The following is a 25,296-nucleotide window of genomic DNA, read 5'->3' as shown; positions in this document are numbered from 1 at the left end:
AAAGCATGTGTATATGGACGAAGCTGTCAATTAGACAATGACATGTATTGACCCCGTTATGACCCAGTGAGTACAAAATGACAGTAGAAAACAGCAGATACACTGTACAGTGTACAGTACTGTACTGTGCTCTGTTTATTTAACCCATTTTCGGCGGGAACCCCTTTTGGTGTTGTAAGCATTCTGTTCTACTTTAGCTATTGAAAAATAGCAGATCTACAAGCTCATAGCGCGCCACCGAGTGGCGCTCTATGAGCTTGTAGGTCTGCTATTTTTGAAAAGTTGTGAAAATGTGGCGCAAATCTTTGAATATATATTTCAGAGCAAACATTTTTAACTAAACTATTGGGTTTCTGGGGGGTCCCTGGATAACTACATATTTTGAGATGGGGGTCCGTGGCCCAATAGAGATAATGCTGGGGGTCCTTGACATAGAAACACGGGTTTTTCAGATTTCTTTTAGGATTTAGAAGCCTTTTTCTTTTTAATCGACCTCAGTCCAAAATAGGTTAATCAGTCATTGTCAGATATAAAGTTAGAATCTACTCTCTGTCTGCTTGCTGCTTCTACTCTCTCTCTCTCTCTCTCTCTCTCTCTCTCTCTCTCTCTCTCTCTCTCTCTCTCTCTCTCTCTCTCTCTCTCTCTCTCTCTCTGTATATTCATACACCTCTATCCTTTCTCACCCTCCATTCCCCGCATTTTCCTCATATCGTCACCCGTCGTCACGCAGCTTTACATTCTTGAAAGTTCAATTCAACAGCGGTTCAATCAGCGATGGAATCCGTCCGTCGTTTCAAAAACGTACACGACGCGCACGCCTCCACTTATCGCAGCGGAACACCACTGTGATTGGCCCTAGGGTCCGGTCCAAATCCCCCACATTCCACCAACAACACCCTCTCGTCATCGCCGTTCTGTCCCCGGGGAAGTGAGTGATGAAGTGAAGTTTCGGAAGAACTTTCGATTATACATATGTTATTTGGATAATAACATCATGTCCTGTGCTTGTAAAACTGTCCGAGTTTTCGTACCAGCATTATCAAAATAAAACAAAAAAATCACACCCGTGTGAACTGAGTGGTGCAACTGTTCACACACTACGTCACACACTAACCATAGCAACCATGCTCACCTGTACGTGGCCCCCACGTACAGGTGACCCCACAGGTACACACATACATGGACACATAGATACAGACAAAGCTGGTTGTTGGAGTGGTTTGCACCACAAAAAGATACCACTGATGTCATATAGCACAATCCCAGACGATATCTAGTCTTATATAACCAGGAAGACGCCTAAGGGCGAGCGTGCACGCATCCGCCTGGGTGACAGCACGATGCTGGGCGAGCGCTGGTGCTTTGGTATGGGGGGTCAGATCAACATGGAATGAATTCTGTACTGGCCATATAAGGAGCATGTCTTGAGTGTACAGGGTTTGATGAGGTCAGATCAACATATGGAATGTCAGAACAGGTCAGCTCCATATATGGAGATCTAAGGGTGGGGTTTGAATGGAGACATCGAATAGGATGGATGGATGGAGATTGGGGAAGGATCAACATATGGAATGTCAGAACAGGTTCTGACATGTATCCATATATGGAGATCTAAGGGTTTGATGTTTGAGGTCAGATTTAGAGTTGCTGGCCAATATTGATGACATCAGGGAACTCCATATATGGGCTTTATTGCGACAGCAGTTCACAATTAAGCCACTAACTATGACATCAGGGATCTCCACGAGACCTCCGGGCACCATATATGAGGGCTTTCCCATGTATGGGGATTTTGAGTGACTGACTGACGGGACAAAAATTTACGATTTCCATAGTAAATGCGAACTGCGGTCGCAAAAAATCTATTTAACCCATTCTGGGCGGGAATCCCTTTTGGTGTTTTAAGCATTGTTATACTTTAGCTATTGAAAAATAGCAGATCTACAAGCTCATAGCGCGGCACCGAGTGCCGCGCTATGTACTTGTAGGTCTGCTATTTTTGAAAAATTGTGAAATATGGCACAAATCTTTGAATATATATTCTTTCTCTAATTTTTGGGGTCCTTGACATGAAATATTGAGAACCACTGATATATATATATATTTATATTTATATTTTTTTATTTCGACGTCAGGCCTAAATGGGTTAATATCGATATCACTCTACCATATTGTGACCAGTGCACGGTGCATTCATCCTGTCTGCCTGGACCTGCTGCCTTTGTAACTTTATACTTTGAACTTTTAACCACGCTTAGCGTTGGGTGGCGGTGGAGCCGCCAGACGAAGAAGCTGTTTTTCAAGTGTCAATCCCCCCCCTGTCTCTCTGTGTGTCACCCTGCCCCTGTCCCCACTCTGTCAACCAATTCCAAAGACCCAGCAATGAAAGGTCTTGAACCGCTATTCACAGAAACGCAGGTAATAGACCTGTGTGGAGTGAAGTGTCTGCCTGCTTCATTTGAAGCTATATAGGGTGGCAATAATATATCAAGTCACCACGACACCACCCAAGAGAAATATATATGTTTGTTTAGCTATTCTTTGCCCCTCAACTCTCAGGGAGGGGACCATGTATAGATGCAAAGGTTACAATGTCATTTAAATGACTTTTTGTAGACTGATGCCAGATTCATTTGTTGACTTGGCATCCTATAGTTTGTATCGATCACATTTGTTTTGCTCCAGATCCTTTTTATTATGAGTATCTGCTGATACCGATCTTTCCCGATCCGATATTTATATTTTTGAGTGGTGTAAACCACTCCAACAACTGGCTTTGTTAGTTTACGTGTCCACGTGTTCACGTGTTTGTTTGTACCAAAAAAATGAGCATGGTTGCTATGGTCACTCAGTTCACACAGGTGTGATTTCATTACGTCAGACATTACGTCAGACCACAGCTGATCAGGCTATATAATACCTTACACCACTCAGTTCACACGGGTGTGATTTTTATAGAACACTTATGCCATCTCACAATAGTACAATATCCGAAATCACAGACAATATCCAGCCTAACATCATGACATGTCCGTAATATTGATACTATGGATGTCCCTATCACTTTTTTTGTTTGTTGCTCCTGATCCGATTCAGATCATTTGAAAATGACATGTGATAGTCCCCGATTTCCAATCACGTGATCGGATCGGGACAACCCTAGTTTGTATAGTTTCAAATGTACACATTATTTATTTTTGGATATTATACCGTTTAGATTAGACATTCTGATGATAGGTTCTTGGTTTACCTATGATCCTATAGATTGCTACAGTATGTGTATGCATTTGATGCATTACTATTACCTTGGCTTGAGTTGAACTAGCTTACTGTAAATCACTATGGATTAACCCATTAAAACCGAGAGAGCAATCTTTGTCATTTTAGTTCTTAGAATTAGCTATTCATAGGAAACAAGTCTAATGCTGCCAGAATTGGCCAAAAATGATATTCGAATATTCCTTTTGAAACACCACATGTATTCGAACAAATTTCGAATGATTTTGAATGTCGAATGTATATGATTTTAATATGAATAAGATATGAATATTGCAGAATAATATGCTGTACAACTTTCTCTTTCTTTATCTATATGGTCCGGTCCTGTATGGGCCGTGGTTGGTGCTGAGAAATGCACTCTCTTGAGTCTTGCAAGATCAAATGAATGATTCATAATTATCTTAATAGCCTAATTTTTGTATAATGTTTTAGTTTACGTGGCACAGAGTCTCGCCAGAACTCGCACAGCAATTTTATTATTTTTTTAATTCGAATCTTAATTTAAAATATTCGATTATTCTTTTATTTTTTACATTTGAATATTCATTCGAATATGGAATATTCGTTGGCAGCACTACGGGTTTGTGTGTATACTGTTAAGTACACAATGACCCGCACACCGCCTGCACTTGCACTATGAACACGTGTTTAAGCAACGTTTTGGTCAAAGACCTTCAGGCATCTGCTGAAAGCTACAGTAGTAGCACCACAGCTGTATACATACACACAGATCCACAACAACCAATCACGAGCTCCCTCGTTGATATAGGGATGAGACCCAGCAGGTGGTGATCTCATTTTGATTAAGTGACATTCTCCTCAATCCATGCCACCTGTTAAACAGAAAAAGAAAAACGCTGGCCAGGTGCCAGAGATATGGGACAAATGAAATAATGAATAACCACGGGGGCATCCATGTGCACATCGCGTGCACGTCAGATAAAAAATAAAAATAAATATATATATATATATATATATATATATATATATATTTATATATATATATATTTTTATATATATATTTATATATATATATATTTAAAGAAAAATATTTGTTTTTAAATAACCACCTGGTGGACACCAGTTTTGGCCCTCGTTGCCACCGAAGCCCATTATAAATAAAAGAAAGAAAATTAAATTCTATTGTGCATGCCATGTGCATGTCATCACCTGCACACCGGATTAGAAGTAGGCTATTTTGAAAATATGGAATAAAAAAAAGGGGAAAAAAAGAATATAATAATTCCAAATATAGGCGCCCATGGCACTTTAGGACATAAGGGGGGGGGGGTGTCCAAAGGCGTCCTGTGGCACTGAGTGAGTTAAAACGTAACCAAACATTCCTGGCACAGATTGAGTTTTAATACACATCTTCAGTTCACTTTACAGATTAAAGAAGACCAGTAAGACGCCTGAGGGCGAGAAGCGACCTCGCCCCAAAAGGGCACTGGCCATATATGGAGCGTGTCTTGAGTGTACAGGGTGTGATGAGGTCAGATCAACATATGGAATGATCAGAACAGGTCAGCTCCATATATGGAGATCTAAGGGTGGCAGCGGGGGCAGTGTCTTGAGTGTACAGGGTTTGATGAGGGCCCAGGTAGGGCCGGGCCTTCATTTTCGGGCCTGTTGAGAACTCTAGTTTTCGCCGGCTGCCGGGAGCGGCTGCACTAATGACTTTGGGGGCAGGCCCGTCTAGAGTGATGTCACTCTAGACGTGATGTCACATAGTGATGTCACAAGACCTGGGCTCAGTATATGGGGCCTTTACCCATGTATGGAGATGACGTCATAGTGATGTCATGAGACCTGGGTACAATATATGAGGGCTTTCCCCATGTATGGGGATTTTGAGTGACAAAAAACGCCCCATGTATGGGGATTTTGAGTGACAAAAAAATGCCCCATGTATGGGGATTTTTAGTGACGAAAAACACACAATTCCATAGTTAACTGCGACCTTCGGTCGCATAAAGACAGTGGATCATATGAAAAACTATGGAAATCAATTTATCTAATATTATACCTCAACCTTTAGCATTAGCTATTAAACACAATAGCAGATATACAACCTTGTTCATCTGCTATTTTTGAACATGTTTGAAAAGGATCCTTGAAAGTGAGGGAACTACTGATTTAGAAGGTAGAGGCCTCAGGTCTCAATGGGTTAAGAGCATCTGCTAAATGGCTAAATTGTACAATTTAACAAATTAACTGCTTGTGACGGAACGTTCCGCCAATTAGAATCCAACCGGCAACCGCTATTGGCGGAACGTTACGTCGATACGCTTTATTATTGATATATGCTGAATAACTCTAAATCTACGGAGTTCTCCGATAATCAGTTTTCTGATTATCCGGTGATCTCGATTGGAACATTGGCGCTTTCTAGAGCAAGGATGGACTCATTTTAGCTCCCTAGCATTGACGCTAATTATTTAGCATCTAAGATGAACGCCTAAACCGGACATGCGTCCAGCGTGCAACACGCTAAAACGAAGTAGATCCGGGTCGGCAGTCAAGCGTTGGCTCTTGCGTCCACCAGGTGGCAGTGAGACGGTTAAATTGCTTATGACGCCCGGGGGGACCCCGGTCAACAAAGTATATAGGGTTTAACCCATTTAGACCTGACGTCGAAATTAAAAACAAATCTTCTAAATCATGACAGTGTTCCCGAAAACCTCATGTTTCTATGTCAGTGGTGCTCAATATTACATGTCAAGGACGCCCAAAATTATATGTATTTGGCCGCCGACCCCCATGTGAAAATATGTAGCAAAGATTTGAGTTAAAAACGTTCGCTCTGAAAGAACATATATTCCAAATTTGCGCCACATTTTCAGGATTTTTCAAAAATAGCAGACCTACAAGCTCATAGCGCGCCACTCGGTGGCGCACTATGAGCTTGTAGATCTGCTATTTTTCAATAGCTAAAGTGTAACATAATGCTTGAAACACCAAAAGGGGTTCCCGCCCAGAAATGGATTAATTGGTTAATTCTGAACAGCCTTGCCTCGTGAGACGGGCTCCGTCAGTTTAACCCGCTACTACAGGCGGATTCCATAAGTCTCTCGAGTTTTCTTCCATTTACTCCCATATGTTCAGGCCTTCATTACACTTAGAAAAAACACATGAAGCTAAATGTAATTCCAAATGCATACCTCGGCAGCTCGTTGACGGAGCGCTGAGAAGCGTATATTACCGCCTGCCATTTCCACTGAAGTGTGCTTCATTACAGCGAAAGGAGAGGGAAAACCACAAGCAATTAAGCGCTCCTACACAGCGGAGCTACGAGACCTTTGAAGGGCATTTAATGCCAGATCTGTTTCCTTTTGGGGCTCATGTGATGGGGGAAATCATGTTTATCTTCATTATTTTCTTGTGGGTTTCGTGTCTTAAGCAGGGTGACATAGCCCTCTACCATTATTGCCACATTCCGTAAGGACTGCGCGGTTTGGGCCTGGAGCGCAGACAGAAGAAATTATTATTATTATCCTAATTATTATTTTAGGATCCAAGATGGCCGCAGCACCAGGAGGGGGTGGCTGCGTTCACAAATTCAAGACACCTGTCTTGCGTTTGTCTTGTGTCTGTGTTTAATGGCCACTCCAATGCATTTCCAATGGAACCCCATATGGTTTGACCAAACATTTTGTTTGATGGGGGGGAGGGGGGCAGAACACATCCATCAAAGCTGTGTTCAGACACAAGTCAGGTGTCAGACACAAGGCAAGTGTCTTGAATGCAGCCCAGTAAGGTCATATGTCGACCCCGCCCGCTCACCATCTTGGATCCTAAAACACAGGGAGAGAGGTGGGGCCGAGAAAGACCCTTATTCAAAATAGTGGGTGATCTAAAGGTCAGAGGTCAAACGTCGGAGCACAAAAGTTGTTCGGGATGAGGAGCACATGTGTATTGAGGTTTTATTGCTGTCGGCCAAATGGTTCATGACATTTACAATTTAGGCATTTAGCAGAGACTCTTATTCCAGAGCAATTTACAGTAAGCAAGAACAAAACATGGTAATGCATCAAATACATAAAAATAGCCATCAAGAATCATAATGTAAGCTAAGAACCTAACAGTGGAATGTCTATATAATGGATCTACGGTATGCGTATATACACTATAGAGCGCTATGTCTACGTAAAATGCTATCTAAGTTACATAAGTTGAGCCTTTTGCATATACGCCTGTAAGGCCGTCGAGGCTAGGGCATTAGGGCAAGTGCTACGGCAAGTGCTACTGGCTAACGCCAGGGCTCCACCGGACGCGTTGCGTCTCCGTCGCGTCGCGTCAAAAAACGCACCGGTTCAATTTTAATGCACGCGTCGCGTCTCCGTCAACGCGGGCAGTGGAGCCACCCTTCATTGATTAAAAAGGGAACATTCCCTGACGGTGACGGAGACGCGACGCTGACGCGCCCGGTGGAGCCCGGCCGTTAGATGGAGTCTGAAGAGGTGGCTTTTCAGTCTATGCCTGTTCAAATATTTTCATTTTCAATTGAGCTTCTCACAAGTGTGTGTGTATGTGTGATAATCTCGGTCATTCTGTGTTAACCCATTCTGGGCGGGAAACCCTTTTGGTGTTTTAACTAAGCATTATGTTATGCTTTAGCTATTGACAAATAGCAGATCTACAAGCTCATAGCGCGCCACCGAGTGGCGCGCTACGAGCTTGTAGGTCTGCTATTTTTGAAATGCAGCTCAAATCTTTGAATATATATTCTTTCAGACTTTTTCTTTATTTCGACGTCGAGTCTAAATGGGTTAAAGATAAACGAAAGCGCACCTCTGGAGTCTGTCTCACACACAATTTTCACCCATGTTTTCATCGTGTCACTCAGACGTGTTGACTGAAATATGTCACAGGAGTGAGTAAAAAAAGAAAAAAAATCATTTCGCCCGCACTCTTGGCTCTTGGCAACCTTCTATACACCGAATAAGAAATGCGGGTATCTCTGTTGCCACTGACGGCTGGTCAAAAGCTGTGAATGGTCCGCGTGAATAGATGCATTCATCCTTTTCACTTGAGGCAAAATGGGCAATTCTCTGTCAAGTGGTTGTATATACGTACATATCAATGATATATTGCCAAATGCCAAGTGGCTTGTCCGTGGTAAAGATAAGCGAAGATTTGCATTTGTCCATTGAGGACCATGGCTGAAGTGCAAGAGGCAGTCAGTGTATACTGTACTGTACGTGAGCGTGACGTCGACGGCATATTGTTAAATCCTCAGCGTCGAGTGTGTAAACATATATTACTGCTGGAGTTAACCCGTTTTGACCTGAGATCAGATTCTAAAAAATGTCTGTTTGATGTTTTCTGAAAAAGCTATGTTTCTATGTCAGTCGATTTTTCAAAAATAGCAGATCTACAAGCTCGTAGCGCGCCACTCGGTGGCGCGCTACGAGCTTGTAGATCTGCTATTTTTCAATAGCTAACACCAAAAGGGGTTCCCGCCCAAAATGGGTTAAATCCTCAGCGTCGAGTGTGTAAACATATACCCTTTGTATTACTGCTGGAGTTAACCCGTTTTGACCTGAGATCAGATTCTAAAAAATGTCTGTTTGAAAATGACAGTTTTCTGAAAAAGCTATGTTTCTATGTCGTTCAATTTGATTTTTCAAACATAGCAGATCTACAAGCTCGTAGCGCGCCACTCGGTGGCGCGCTATGAGCTTGTAGATCTGCTATTTTTCAATAGCTAAAGCATAACACAATGCTAACACCAAAAGGGGTTCCCCCCCCAAAATGGGTTAAATCCTCAGCGTCGAGTGTGTAAACATATACCCTTTGTATTACTGCTGGAGTTAACCCGTTTTGACCTGAGATCAGATTCTAAAAAATGTCTGTTTGAAAATGACAGTTTTTCTGAAAAAGCTATGTTTCCATGTCAGTCGTTCAATTTAGATTTTTCAAAAATAGCAGACCTACAAGCTTGTAGATCTGCTATTTTTCAATAGCTAAAGCATAACACAATGCTAACACCAAAAAGGGGTTCCCGCCCAGAATGGGTTAAAAGAACCCTGAGGATCTGCTCGTGTATCGGAGGTAGTTAGTTAGTTAGTTAGTTAGTTAGTTAGTTAGTTACTTTATTGACACAAATGTATAAAACATTGGGTCCAAACAATAATAAAAAACCCATGAATCAAAAACTTTAAAAGGTACAATACATTAAAAAATATACAATACACAATCCCTTTACAACAGGAACTTTCTATTGCTCCACAAGTGACAGGCAGGCATGTAGCATACGCAAAGTCTCTCTGTTAGTCCATATTTCACTCTGATATCTTGTGTGAGGGGACACACCAGTATGTGCTGTTCGTTTTGTACACCAGTCTCACATTGGCAAAACCGCTGTTCAGGTGGTATGCGGCTCCATCTTCCCATTTCCACACGCAGTCTATGAGCGGACATTGTACATTTGTACATTGGTACATCGTATTGTATCAACCCATTTAGACCTGTTAACACCTATTCGTTGTTCTATACCTTTCAAGCACCTCTGTGTTATTTTAGTTGTTGCTATAATTATATACAGTAGGTAACACTGTTGTCGGGCAGAAACATCTTATCTCCCTATTTTAACTTCTCGAGTTTCTTCTTAAAAAAAATAACGCCCTACTTCGTCCATACTACAGCATCACACATACAAGCATCCAAAGTAGCATAATATATCTGCCATGTTTTGCACTGGCAGATTAGTCTGGTTTCCATGCAGGCTGTCAACCCCAGCCAGAGCTTTGAGATTAGCTGACCATTAATTTTGCTTCTGAATGTGCCTAGAACTATGCTGAAAACCAGAGGTGGCAGAGCCTTTTTTTATTTTTTTTTCTTATCCCACAATTTTGTAACCCATTTTTAACCCCTGTGTCAATTATCTAATGTGATCTACACACCCTCTGCCAACCTGGGGAGAGCAATGGACTTGAACTCATGCTTCCTTCATGCATGAGTGTCCTTTACACCTGACAGGGGGGAGTTTCCCTGGTTGGACGTATAGCGCGTGGAAGGAACACGTTATTCCAACCAGTTCCTTTCCCTTCCATCAGGTTGGCCAGGGGGAGGCAGTTTAGAGACCAGGATTACTGCATGTTTCTTTGTGAGGGTATACCTACCCTCTAGGGGACACGGGGAGAACATGCAAACTCCACACAGAGAGGCCCCTTCGCCAACCCCGCCTCGGGTATGGGCACTGATGACGCGGAGGAGAGAACACGCCGCCAGCACCCACAGCGTCCCCAGCGGGAATCGAACCCAGGACCTTCTAGCTGTGAGGCGACAGCACTACCGACTGTGCCACCGTGCCCCCAGGTGGCCGAGCCTTTGTGGCAGTTGCCCCTTATATGCTCTGGAACCCCTCCATATTACATCTGCCCAGACCCCTAGAGGTTTTCAAATCTTTGTGGAAATAATCACTTTGTCTCCCTGGTTTTTCTCTCATTTGCTGATTTATTCTTTCATCTCTGAGGGGATCTGTACGGTAGCCTGGCTAATAAGCCAGACCGAATCAGCCGTTGGCAAAAAAAAAATTGCCTGCCGGCGGATTACGGTCTGGAGAGGCTCAATTGTACGCCCATTTCCTACACCAGAGAACTGGTGTGGCCAATCGGGACACGGAATGCAATATGGCCGGGCTTTGGTACAGTGACGTTCAATGCTTGAGACCTTTGACTGACAGTAGCTCTGACCAATTGCGACAAAGAGAAAATGTTTGAACCCGCCCCCCGGGAAACAAGATCCATACACAGCATCTCCAGACTCAAATACCACACGACAGTGTGATTTGAGTCTGGCTTATTAGCCAGGCTATCTGTACGGCACTTTTGTTCCACCAAAATAATTTGAAGCACACTTCATGAATAAAGTTCAAGTTGAGCCCAGTCGGTTCGTGCTATTGATGCTAACCAATAGCCACAGTGACCCCCCCTGGACACAGTTGCCAATGCAGATGAGCTGCCTTTGAAATAACTCCTCTGCATAGTCGTCTGCTTCCCCTCTCTGCCTCAGAGGCAGGGTAATTAGCACAAATTGGTATGTGTGCTCCCTTTTTCACTCTGCATTCACACTGCGCCGTGTGTGCTTTCCCGGTCTCCATTAGGCAGCAGAAAAGGTCGCCACATTCTTCCCACTGTTGTTCGTCTGGAACGACAAGCTCTTACAAGTGTTCCTCGATCCGCTGCTTGATGGGAGCCCTCTTGAAAGGAGCTCCCATAAGCTGCAACACGCAGGATGACAGCTCAGCCACAATCAAAACAACAACTATTTGCCTGCAGAGCGGGCGACATAGAATGGTTGTGCCACATTACATAATCGATTGTATCTGCAGTGCCAACTGATCATACGACGACAAGCACTGAGCGTGAGAGACTTATACTGTTGTTGGTATTGCTGTCATTTTCCCATTGATTTCCCAACCACGGTGTTTTCATTGGAAGAGAGCTACTGTGTATTAGGCCTTTAACACATTTAGACCCGAGGACGATTCTACGAAATGTCTTCTAAATCCTGACAGTTTTCTTTTTTTTTTTGTATGTATTTTTATTGAGGCTCTGAGATTTCACAACTGTTCAATCACAATTCAAAACAACAAGAACCACAATACGGACATTACAATGCACACACACAAAAAAAAAAGACAAAACGAGTACACCACAGTCTTGACATGATTACATTACAGGTCACCAGAGTCTTTGTTATTCACTACCGTTCAATAAGGTACATTGAAGCACAGTCTAGAAGGGTCCACTGTATCTAAGACTGGTTCCCATACCTTTGTGAACCCTTCCATGTTATCACGGAGGAGATGAGTCAGTTTCTCCAGAGGAACCCTGACAGTTTTCTGAAAAAAAACCCCATGTTTCTATGTCAGTCGTTCTCAAACATTTTCATGTCAAGGACCCCCAAAATGATATGTAATTGGCCCCCCCATCTGAAAATATGTTGTTCCAGGGACCCCCCCCCCCCCCCACCCAGAAGCAAAGATTTGAGTTTAAAACGTTCGCTCTGAAAGAATATATTCAAACATTTGGGCCACATTTTCGCGACTTTTCCAAAATAGCAGATCTACAAGCTCGTAGCGCGGCACTCGGTGCCGCGCTATGAGCTTGCAGATCTGCTATTTTTCAACAGCTAAAGTGCAACATTATGCTTAAAACATCAAAAGGGTTCCCGCACGAAATGGGTTAATAGGTAATATAATGTCATGACATTTAAACATTTCATCCAGTAAACCAAGCTTCAAGTTCTAATATTCCGTATACAATCATACCAAATAGTTACAGTTCAAATATATGCTATTGAACGGTGTACACTGTTTTATGTAATTGATGCTACCAGCTTCCACAGGGGACAAAAGTCAGGATGGAGGGTTATCTTAATTGTATGCTTTCTTTATCTCATAGTTTCTGTCACAGTCTCTGTTCTTGTTTTGTTTACCACTTCCCTGGCAGTCTTGAATGTTTTAAGACAGTATATTGTGGCTATGTGAGCGTGTTTGAGAGGATAATTCATATATTTTGTACCGCATCATTTGTATTTGTCTGAATTGCTTCAGTTAGGTGCGGTCATTTCACTCTTCTTGCTGATTTCCAAGGAGAAGGCGCAGCCCCGTCCGTGGGCGGGAACCCCTTTTGGTGTTTTAAGCATTATGTTATGCTTTAGCTGTTGAAAAATAGCAGATCTACAAGCTCATAGCTTGTAGGTCTGCTATTTTAGAAAAATTGTGAAAATGTGGCGCAAACCTTTGAATGTATATATTCTTTCAGAGCGAACGTTTTTTAACTCAAATATTTGCTTCTGGGAGGTCCCAGGAACAATATATTTTGAGATGGGGGTCGGCGGCCAAATACAGATAATTCTAGTGACAGTTAGACAGTGGGATAGGTGACACACTTTGATGACGTCATCGCGGCGACTGTGGCTCCGGAGGTAGAGCAGGTCGTCTGACACTGAACCCCAAATTGCTTCCGGTGTGCTGGTTGGTGCCTCGCATGGCTTCCGCCGCAATCGGTGTTATGAATGGGTGTGTGTGTGAATGGGTGAATGTAATGCACAATCTATGTAAAGCACCTTGGAAAAAGGCGCTATATAAATGCACCATTTACCATAAATGCACCATTTACCATCGCAAAAACATCCGTCGCACTGGCATGCAAAGGGTTCTTGGAAATTGAGGCCCAGTCCATCGCAATGGCGGCGGTGGCGCACAGCGGGCGCATTCCTCCTCCGCCCTGTTGTTTTGATTGTTGCGATTGTCGTAGTGTTTTTAGCTTTAGCTATTGAAAAATAGCAGATCTACAAGCTCATAGCGCGGCACCGAGTGCCGCGCTACGAGCTTGTAGGTCTGCTATTTTACATAGCACGTATGCATACACATAGTACTACACATATGTCTCTATTAAGGTTATTGTAGCAGTCAATTTATATTGGGGGTCGGGAGGGGGCGGGGGGGTCCCGAGACATTGCCAAAGCATTTCCGGGGGTCCCCGTTGAGAACCCCTGCTTTAAGGTACGGCCATGACAGCAATGGTAGGAAAAAAATATATATAATAGTAATCGTATTCGGTTTTGGGCCAACTGTTTTCCTATATTCGTTTTCGGCCAATAATTTCCCTTTCGGTGCATCCCTAGTATATCTGCTATTTTTGAATAGCCAACGCAACATCTACAATTACACAGATGCTTTCACGGTTTTAATTGGTTAAGTGCCACGATGTAGAAATACTCTGTTACAAGTTAAGTGTAGGCTATTTAAATACGACTGATGTATTCAAAATCTGTCTCGTTTTCAAAATGTTACTGTGTGTGTGTGTGTGTGTGTGTGTGTGTGTGTGTGCGTGTGTGTGTGTGTGTGTGTGTGTGTGTGTGTGTGTGTGTGTGTGTGTGTGTGTGTGTGTGTGTGTGTGTGTGTGCGTGTGCGTGCTGTCCTGGCTCCTGGTAAATCCTCACAGCCAGTATATACACTCTGGGAAAGAAATTAATGATAGATGGAGTGTCATAATGGTGTGTGATCTGTGGCGAAGCAAACAACATTATTCTTCCTTTGTGGCAAACATCCACGTTGCCAACTGACATAATGGGAAAAAGGCACTCGGTGTGAAGCCGGACTAGACGTGAGCGCAACACAGACACTTTGTATTTCCACCTTTAACCCATTCAAACCGGTAAAACATCAGATTGTATCCACCGTAACCATTATTTTATTCTTTGCTGTTCAAAAATAGCAGATATACAAGAGAGGCATGTTGGAAGTCAGAAATGAAGAGCTTAGTATATCCATCTGGTCAAAACCACGGAGAGCTCCTCAGATTAGCAGATACGAGGCATTCTTTCTGATCCGTACACAGGGAAGTGAAGAGCAAGGAGTATATGGTGCAGAAGGAGAGACCAAAAAAAATCGGAATATTTTTCTCTCGTTTGATATCAATGAAAATGTGCTAGTGTGTACTGTACACGTCCTAGCAACCCGTCGGTCGGATTAGGATTCGGAACCCCTTTTGGTGTTTCAAGCATTGTTATACTTTAGCTATTGAAAAATGGCAGATCTACAAGCTCATAGCGCGGCACCGAGTGCCGCGCTATGAACTTGTAGGTCTGCTATTTTTGAAAAATCGTCAAAATGTGGCGCAAATCTTTGAATATATATTCTTTCAAAGTGAATGTTTTTAACGCGGGTCTAAATGGCTTAAGGGACTACAGTACAACAGTGCTTGTGGAATTGACAGAACTACTAAATTGGGAGAAAGATTTGGCAAAAAAAGATGGGTAAAATTGGACAACAGAAGCAGCAGGCTTAGTGAAACTATAGCTGTTGTTGGAACTACCTGGTCCGTATATATCAGCCTGCGCTCCATGTCTGCAGCCTCACTCTTCTCATGTGTATATACCTCCATTTCATCGTTCAAATGATGAGTTTGTCGGGACTCGGGAGCACACCGGCAGCGTCTGAAAATCAAGAAGCGCATCTCTCTTATCTTTTCAAATGGGTCTCCAGAGGACCCCCGGTCTTTTATCACAAAGGGAACTCATGGTGGTGTTTGATGTACTAACTGCTTCAGAACTTTTGACGAGGCATGGGGAAGTTGGGTAATTCATCTTGTGCATTCGTGCGGGTTTTGAAGTGCAGCCTATACAGGTTTGCATGGCTGGACTCGTTAACAAGCTGTTTAGTAGGGCTGTCACTATTGACTTCTAAGCCATTATTCTGTCATTCATTAATTTTTCACATAGGCCTATTAATCAAAGTGAAACGCTTCTAATTGACAAAATCGTCTGATTAACCACTTAAGTTCTATGTTACACTAATGTTAACACCAAAAACAGTGCAAATAGCAGATCTTCAAGCTCACACCACGTCGCATGGTGACACATTGACAAATTGTATCTGATCTGCTACTTTTGATATTTTTTTCAAATTGATTATTTGAATGAAATGGGTTACTCTTTTCGAAGTCCATTGAATTGACCAGTTCTTATTACGTCGTGCACCCATAGCGTTGTTAAGCACCGACACATGCTACATGTTTCCTCGCGTGCATACATTAGGCTAATAACAAGCCTATACTGCAAGCGCCACATCGACGCCTTCTATCGGGTACACACATAAGCGTACGTGTGTAGCCTATTGTTTTCTAATTGCTTTTTGACTGGGTCTGAAATGGGATGTGCAAGCCTCCTGAATTGTTAACCCATTTTGACCTGAGATCAGATTCTAAGAATGTCTTCTTTCTGAAAAAGCTATGTTTCTATGTCAGGGGTTCTTCGATTTTTCAAAAATAGCAGATCTACAAGCTCGTAGCGCGCCACTCGGTGGCGCGCTATGAGCTTGTAGATCTGCTATTTTTCAATAGCTAAAGCATAACATAATGCTAACACCAAAAGGGGTTCCCGCCCAAAATGGGTTAATCCGTACTTTTTTTTTTTTTCATTTGTGTAATTGCAATAATTCACAATAACACAGTAGTATCTCCCATAATTTATCTACTTTTTCATTTCAAAGATTATTTTAATTATGCTGCTTTGGCATTTGTCTCCATTGGTCCTCCTGGCACATTGCTAGCCCATTCTGAACGGGAACCCCTTTTGGTGTTTTAACTAAGCATCGTGTTATACTTTAGCTATTGAAAAAATAGCAGATCTACAAGCTCGTAGCGCGCCACCGAGTGGCGCGCTACGAGCTTGTAGGTCTGCTATTTTTGAAAAAACGTGAAAATGCGGCACAAATCTTTGAATATATATTCTTTCAGAAGACTTTTTTTATTTTTCATTTCGACTTAAGGGTCCGAATGGGCTAGATACGTTTTTCATCCTCTCTCGTGGCGCTCCCCCCCCCCCCACATCACGTACGTAGTCTCTAACGAAGGACAAAAGAATAAAAACCATTTAGGGCAGAAACGTGAAATCCCAGCTAAATGTTTGTGGGCCACAAAATGGACTCTGTTTGACGTCAGCCAGTCTAGCCCCGTAGCGATGCTGTGATCCGCGTGGTCTGCATACCATTATCTCCAAGGGTAGACAAGTCTCTCTCTCTCTGGGATACTTTGAATAACGCCAGGAGGATAAGATTTTGCCCCACGTACACTACCCATTGTGGCTGACTGACATCACGTTGTGACTCACACAGCAGCCCTTTGGTGCGATACTACTATCCTGCCCTGGCTGTCATCTGCATTTACAACCCGGTGGCTGTACGTATACCTGTTAGAAACGGGTCGCGGTATGGGACACATCAAAGAGAACAGCTATTTATCGCTAACAAACGGTGGCTCTGAAGGAAGCTCTGTCTGTCTGTCTGTCTGTCTGTCTGTCTGTCTGTCTGTCTGTCTGTCTGTCTGTCTGTCTGTCTGTCTGTCTGTCTGTCTGTCTGTCTGCCTGCCTGCCTGCCTGTCTGTCTGTCTGTCTGTCTGTCTGTCTGTCTGTCTGTCTGCCTGCCTGCCTGTCTGCCTGCCTGTCTGTCTGCCTGTCTGTCTGTCTGTCTGTCTGTCTGTCTGTCTGTCTGTCTGTCTGCCTGCCTGCCTGCCTGCCTGTCTGTCTGTCTGTCTGCCTGCCTGTCTGTCTGTCTGTCTGTCTGTCTGTCTGCCTGTCCTAAGGGTGGAACAATTTAACACGTTAATCGATTTACTTGATTTAAGCTCGTAGTGCGGCACTCAGTGCCACGCTATCTTGTAGATCTGCTAAAGTATAACATAATACTTAAAACAACAAAAAGGGTTCCCGCCCCCAAAATGGGTTAATCAACTTGAGTCATATAGACTGATGGAGTCTGTCCCCGTTACAATGCGCTATAGACCCCTGGGAGATGGAGTCTATCCCCGTTACAATGCGCTATAGACCCCTGGGAGATGGAGTCTATCCCCGTTACAATGCGCATAGACCCCTGGGAGATGGAGTCTATCCCCGTTACAATGCGCTATAGACCCCTGGGAGATGGAGTCTATCCCCGTTACAATGCGCTATAGACTGATGGAGTCTATCCCCGTTACAATGCGCTATAGACCCCTGGGAGATGGAGTCTATCCCCGTTACAATGCGCATAGACCCCTGGGAGATGGAGTCTATCCCCGTTACAATGCGCTATAGACCCCTGGGAGATGGAGTCTATCCCTGTTACAATGCGCTATAGACCCCTGGGAGATGGAGTCTATCCCCGTTACAATGCGCTATAGACCCCTGGGAGATGGAGTCTATCCCCGTTACAATGCGCATAGACCCCTGGGAGATGGAGTCTATCCCCGTTACAATGCGCTAGTCCCCTGGGAGATGGAGTCTATCCCTGTTACAATGCGCTATAGACCCCTGGGAGATGGAGTCTATCCCCGTTACAATGCGCTAGACCCCTGGGAGATGGAGTCTGTCCCCGTTACAATGCGCTAGACCCCTGGGAGATGGAGTCTGTCCCCGTTACAATGCGCTAGACCCCTGTCATCTTTCAAACTGTTGCACCAATCTCGCAGAAGTACCTCAACAAATCGTCGTTACTCAGGTTTTATGCTTTCTGAAATATGTATTATACCAGGCGGACTTTAGACCTGCGGATGCTTCGTGGGGTCAAACAAGACTATTTATTTGTATTAATTCACCGCTGTTGCCTTGTGTGGCTCGTGTTGCCTGCCTATATTCCTCTCACTCCTTAACCCATTTAGGCCTGAAAACGTTAGCTCTGAAAGAATATATATACAAAGATGTGTGCCGCATTTTTACGATTTTTCAAAAATAGCAGACCTACAAGCTCGTAGCGCTATGAGCTTGTAGATCTGCTATTTTTCAATAGCTAAAGTATAACATAATGCTTAGTTAAAACACCAAAAGGAGTTCCCAAAATGGGTTAAAGCCAGGGGGGTGCCACTCCTGCAACAATCAGCTACATTCATTGCAGCTGCATCATTCATTTGATGTTCCTGGGCTGAAGTGGCAGCAGCTGAGTCATCCGTCTCAGGTGGTAGGGGGGCCACTAACGACTCCGAGTCATCCGTCTCAGGTGGTAGGGGGCCAATAACGCATAAATTAGACTGTCAAGTCTTGGCCGGCAAAGGTGATCAGAGGTCAGGTGACCCGCCGGCAGATCACCGACGGTAGCGATTTGCCAAGACCCGGGGGGCTAATTGCAAAGCGGCAGGTTTAACCCATTTAGGCCTGACGTCGACGATTTACAAAAATGTCTTCAAAATCCTGACAGTTTTCTGAAAAACCTTATGTTTCTGTATCAGTGGTGATCAATATTCCATGTCTGAAAATATGTTGTTCCAGGGACCCCCTCCACCCAGAAGCAAATATTTGAGTTGAAATGTTCACTCTGTAATAATATATATTCAAAGATTTTTTTTTTCACGTTTTTTCAAAAATAGCAGACCTACAAGCTCGTAGCGCGGCACTCGGTGCCGCGCTATGAGCTTGTAGATCTGCTATTTTCCAATAGCTAAAGTATAACGTAATGCGTTTAAAACACCAAAAAGGGTTCCCGCCCAAAACGGGTTAAACGCCAGATTTACACAGGTTTGACGTTCGACCCCGCAGCACTTAACCGATGATACGGTTCTCTCTCTATATCCCCCCCCGGCCTGGATCCGTGTCACCCTGACCGGCGGCGAGTTTGGATCAATCAGTCATGCCTAAATGCTTTGCTTATGCAGGGCAAATTGCATTTGGGTGGATACAGGCACATAAATGTCATCCTGGTTTCCTGTTCCAAAAGTGTTTATGGTGGTGCGTCTTCCTTGTCCGTTCCATTTATATCGTCGGGGCTATATCATAAAAAAAACACCCAGACAGCGACTGCGTCTGTGGCCACACCCCCAGCAGGCACCATTTGACAATGAGTGTTCGCCCTCAGTGCACTTTTCATGCACGTTTTGTATACATCATTATTTGATGCTTTTAAAGTTGTTCCAGAATACCCATGTTCTTTATCTAATTGTCTTAATAAGTGTGAAAACATTTGCCAGTGCGACTATAGTCTCCATGTCTCTACTTTGAGATAAGAAGGAGGTCCAGCTCCTGAAGCACCACCGCCCGGCCACCTCGGAAAATGTCATAATGGTGTCACAGCCCCTGTAGTTGGCCTACTAGGGCCTGTGTGTATTCCTGTAGACCTAGGTCTTTGCATCCCACAGGTCCTGAGGAATTGCCAATCAGTGCATTGGGAGCACCTGGCCAGTGTTCCCAGTGTGCTCTCTAAAGGGCTGGGAGTTGACCGGCCTCACTCTCTCTCTCCTTCCATGAGAGCAGCAGCATGTGTTTGCACCATTCAACACCCCACACTACACTCACCACACATCCACTCACTTACACTACTGATCTACTGATTAACACACCCCACTTAGGGCCCAGTCGGTGGCGTAACCGTCTGGGCACCCGACTGGTAATCCAGTCGCAGTGTGCCGCGGGTTCGACTCCCGAGCCCGACACGGCCTTTACTGCATGTCTTCCCCCATCTCTCTCCCGTTTCCTGTCAGCCTACTGTCTGTCCCTTCAAAAACCAATAAAAGGCGTAAGCCGCAAAAAAAATATCTAAAAAAAAAAAAAAAAAAAAAAAAACACACCCCACTTAGTATGTTAGTATTGTTTGATTAAGTTGTTTATCATTTTGTAAATACATATTGGTTTGTGCACTTTTAAACAGCCGTGTATCTTCCTCCTTTTGTTATGGCCCAAGAGCCAGGTCATTCCACGTATCTCGAGACGTCCCCGCATAGAAATACATTGCAAAATGACTGTGAGAATTACAATATTAATCACTCTACTAATACATAACTTTGTTCACGACCATGATGACCAGTGATATGTAGGGACATCACACGTCATGTTTTCTTAATAATTGACCCGACCAATTTTGCAATATTCATAGCGAAAGAGAGCTAGCGTCGGTGGCTACTAAGAGGGGTGTGTCCTTAACTCTGCTCCAGACTTGTTATGGACGGGCGAGCCGGTCACTGACTGAGGCAGCAACTGCAAGCCCAAAGTTCCCCCCCCCAAAAAAAAAATAATGGCTTCAAAATAATGACAGATGTAGAACATTTCAGTTAACCAGTTGCCAAACCAGTTGCCAAACTTATCCATACTTTTGACATTTGACTTTTTTTTTTATCCATTACAAATTGTCATTTTCACAGATTTCACATGATTACAGATAAATATACTTTAACAGAAATGTTAACTAATACTAGTCACACTTTTCAAAAAATAAAAATAAAAATTCTTAGCCCAAGAATCAACCATCTACAGCTTCTAGATTGGCCATTGTCGGTGAATGTTTCCCCAAGGATAGGGATGCTAAATGTTCAAAATGGTCAACCTTCATGTGATGTTTTCTGACGTGTTGATGTCCTGGTGTCTTCCAGAGAAGCTGTTTGGAGAGTTCCTGAGCTGGGAGCTGGAAGGAGCTCTGTCCCAGCTGCCCCTGAAGCCGGGCCAGTCTGTGACGCTCACTGTCAACATCAAAGCCAAGCTGGACTTCTCCGGACAGGAGCACCTCCTGCAGGACATCAACGACGGTGAGTGGTTGGTTGGTTGGTTGGTTATTTTATTTATTATTATTATTATTATTATTATTATTATTGTTTTTTTAACGGAAACAGTAATTTTTCAAAAGAATTTCAGAATTCCATAAAAAAAGGATTAAAAAAAATCACACAGAGACTGATTGTAGCAACTCGCTCTTAATTGTCTCCACCAGGCCGAAGGCATGGGGAGAGAGTATGTTTTGCACTCCGTCCGTGTGTCCGTCCTTGTGTGTGTGTGTCCGTCCGTCTGTTACCAGCTAATCTCCGGCACCGTTAACCCGGTCGATGCCAAACTTTGCACACACACTCCCTGGATGCCAACGATGAACCTCTGCCCCACATTTTCCAGAACGGCCTGTTATAGCGCCACCATGAGGCAGCTTTTCACATGTTTTACCTAAAACTGCACCGATCTGCGTGAAACGTTGCATGCACACTCCCTAGAGGCCAATGACAAATCTTTGACCTGCATTTTCCGCATCTGCCTTTTATAGCGCCACCAGGAGGCCGACTTTTGTAAAACACATTTTTTTATATTACTCCTCCAGATTCTGTCCAAAAATCTCACAAATCGTTACACAGTATCTCTATGGTCATGTGCTCAAGTCGGATCTGTCCGATATTTCATATTCCATCCTAATTGGCTATAATTGGCTTTCACAGTTTGCAAGATTGCCCCGTTTTGAACAAAAGCCTCAAATCATGAACGCAGCATGCAATTTATGTGAAATCTTTCACACATTTTCTTACTAGGCTTAGGAACCCTTTTCACATTGGCCTGTTATAGCGCCACCAACAGGTTGATTTTTGCAAAACACATTTTTGGAACAAAATGCCTCAAATCATCCAATTGCCATTAAAGGCGTATGAAGAAATGGCACCCTTTTCACATTGGCCTATTATAGTGCCACCAGGCACTCTGCATTTCCTCAACAAAATTAAGAAAATTGTTGCAAAAAACTAACAAACAAAAAAACATGTTTATATTACTCCTAAACATTTTGCCAAACATCTCACACAGTCCTATCCTCCTGGTGGAGACCTGTGCCCAGAAGGGCACTTTTTCTAGTTTGCAGTGAATTGATAAGAACTGTCATTTATGTACAACCCGGAAGAAATTTAAAGTGTTTTGAATTATTAAAAAAAGGCAGATGTATACAAGCAGATGAGGCGCTGTGAGCTTGTATGCTATTTTTTGAAGATATCACTTTGAGAAACAACTGCACTACAGCAGGCTGGGCACAAACACTGGAACATGGCCCAAAATCGGTGAGATCAAGACCGAAATTATGATAATTGCAATGCATGCAAATATTATCCAAGGGTCTTTAATAGTGTCTTAGTTAACCCATTCTGGGCGGGAACCCCTTTTGGTGTTCTAAGCATTATGTTATGCTTCAGCTATTGAAAAATAGCAGATCTACAAGCTCATAGCGTGGCACCGAGTGCCGCGCTACGAGCTTGTAGGTCTGCTATTTTTCACAGCGAACGTTTTCAACTCAAATCTTTGCTTCTGTGGGGGGGGGGGGTCCCTGTAACAACATGTTTTCAGATGGGGGTCGGAGGCCAATTACATATCATTTCTGGGCTCCTTGGCTCCATTTTGAGCACCAGTGATATAGAAAACATAGGGATTTCAGAAAACTGTCATGATTTAGAAGACATTTTAAAAATGTCGACGTCGGGCCTAAATGGGTTAATTGTGATCAGTGGACCAGCGGTGTTTCTTTAGCCCATGAATGTAATAACCCAATGATTATAATTACGCCTAAATGTAAAACCGTGAATGGTGCAATTATATGGCGGCTCTATGTAAAGTGCCCTACGATGTGCATTACATTCCTCCACGCGTGTGAGTGGACACACTGAGGGTGGATGCAACCATGCAGTGCACTAGCCCTGCTCATCATGCTATTAGGCGTCTTTCTCAAGGATACTTTGACACCAAAGCCAAAGGAAATCTGGGCTTTTAAACCCACTCTGGACGGGAACCCCTTTTGGGTGTTTTAACTAAGCATTATGTTATACTTTAGCTATTGAAAAATAGCAGATCTACAAGCTCATAGCGCGCCACCGAGTGGCGCGCTACGACCTTGTAGGTCTGCTATTTTTGAAAAATCGTAAAAATGCGTCACAAATACTTATATATTCCTTCAGAGCGAACGTTTTTTTTTATTTCGACGTCAGGCCTAAATGGATTAATTAATTTATATATATTTTTTATGTTATGACATTCATGCATTTTTTTTATGTTTCTCCGTTTTTTAAAACGTATTTTCCTTGCATTGGACAAAACAATTTGGGGGCTGTTTCTTATCTCGGTAAGAGTGTTCTTGAGTCGACCACTGGTAAAAGGCCCGCGTACCCGAGAGAAGAGCAAAAGTAACAGAACCTGAATCTCGGAAATCCGTGCGTGCGTGCGTGCGTGCGTGCGTGCGTGCGAGCATTAAGCAACTAGTCGACTAGTAAACTAGTCGACTAGTTGTAAATCCACTAGTTTTTTTTCCCCCGATTTTGTAGGCCTCAAGATCAGGTAGATTATAGTTATAGTCACCATGTACACAGTTTTTCAATGTACAAATATTTATTTCCAAAAGAAAAAAAAGTAAAGTTTATTTTTTTAATTTATTTTATTTTTTACATAATAGGTAGTTAAACAACTAGTCGACTAGTCGACTAGTAAACTAGGCAACTAGTCAACTAGTAAACATGACTAGAAGTGAATGCCCGTGCGTGCGTGCGTGCGTGCGTGCGTGCGTGCGTGCGTGCGTGCGTGCGTGCGTGCGTGCGTGCGTGTGTGCGTGTTGCGCATGGCTATGCGTGCATGTTATGTGCGTGCTGTTTGTGTGGTGTTTCCATTCTCTATATTTTACTACTATTTACTACTCTATTTTTCTCTACTCCAATGTTGGTACCACCCTGCTCATAAGGCCATTAAATCCATACTGTTTCAGTGTTTTCTTTCTTTTCGAAATCTTTTTATTCAGGTTTTTGTAACAGTAGCCCAGGGGCAAGTATTAAACAGACATATAAAATATAAAAATAAAACTCAATCCCCTATCCCACCCTCCCCCCACCCACAATCCCAAGGATAGTCGGAAAAACAGTCTGGAGGGGGAAAAAAAAAATATATATATATATATACACATACACAAAATACATGCATACATAATTACAAAAAATAAAAATATAATAAAATAAAATGCAGATTTTTCATAGCAGAGCAGATTTTGTTTCTGTTGTGGTTTGGCGTTGGCCGAGGCATCGCACGGCACACTATGCAGTTTGTGTGTTGTGGTAGAATGTCATAAACGGGCCCCAGGTCTTGTTGGTTCAGTGTTTTAATTGGCCAAGCAATTGTAGGGGAACTGAATTAAGGAGATATGGCTTAGTTTCCCTTACAAACTTTCTGAGAATGTCACAGTTAGCGTGGCATTCTCCAACGCAGTGCTCATTTGATTATATCTGACCCGTTTATACATTCATATAATAATAATATTAATAAGCCTGTGTTAATATCCTGGCACGCATGTTTGCACAATGTCCATTGTTTGGGCCAGTTTAGAGGCTATGGTCCAGTGAACTGGGAGTTCATTATTAAGTGCAGCTGCCTTTGCTAATTAAAAGGCACGGAAGCATGGAAAACTAGGAAAGGTGTTCCTCGGCGCACAGGTCTCCGCCAGGTCAGGTTTAATAATAATAATAATAATAATAATAATAATAATTATTATTATTATTGATAACGATAACGATAATAATATTTTATTTATAGAGCACCAGTTCAAAGCACTTTACATACAGGTTAAAATCCACAGGTTAAAACAGAGTAATAAGTTCAAATCTAGTCAGTAGTAAGATTAAAACAGTGAAATGTAAAAGGGGCAGTTAAAAGGACAGTTAAAAGGACAGTTAAAAGCAAGGTCTTAGAGTTTTTAAGGTGTTGTCATGAATTGGCTCACATCATGACAAAAAGGGAGACGACACATTAGACTTAAAGGTGTAGTGAAATGAA

General features: G+C 43.0%; 1 protein-coding gene across 1 annotated transcript in view; it reads left to right on the top strand.

Moving 5' to 3' along the window:
• trappc9 (trafficking protein particle complex subunit 9) overlaps positions 1–25,296 on the top strand; it is a 493,006-nt gene that overhangs the window by 168,971 nt on the left and 298,739 nt on the right. Inside the window, 1 exon segment of the mRNA XM_079521861.1 lies at positions 21,123–21,275. Coding sequence (XP_079377987.1) covers positions 21,123–21,275 — 153 coding nt within the window.

This window comes from Electrona antarctica (genome assembly GCF_951216825.1).
Source record: "Electrona antarctica genome assembly, chromosome: 15".
Taxonomy (NCBI): Eukaryota; Metazoa; Chordata; class Actinopteri; order Myctophiformes; family Myctophidae; genus Electrona; species Electrona antarctica.
Note: the sequence above shows the minus strand (reverse complement) of the source record. Positions and strands in the feature narration are given on the sequence as shown.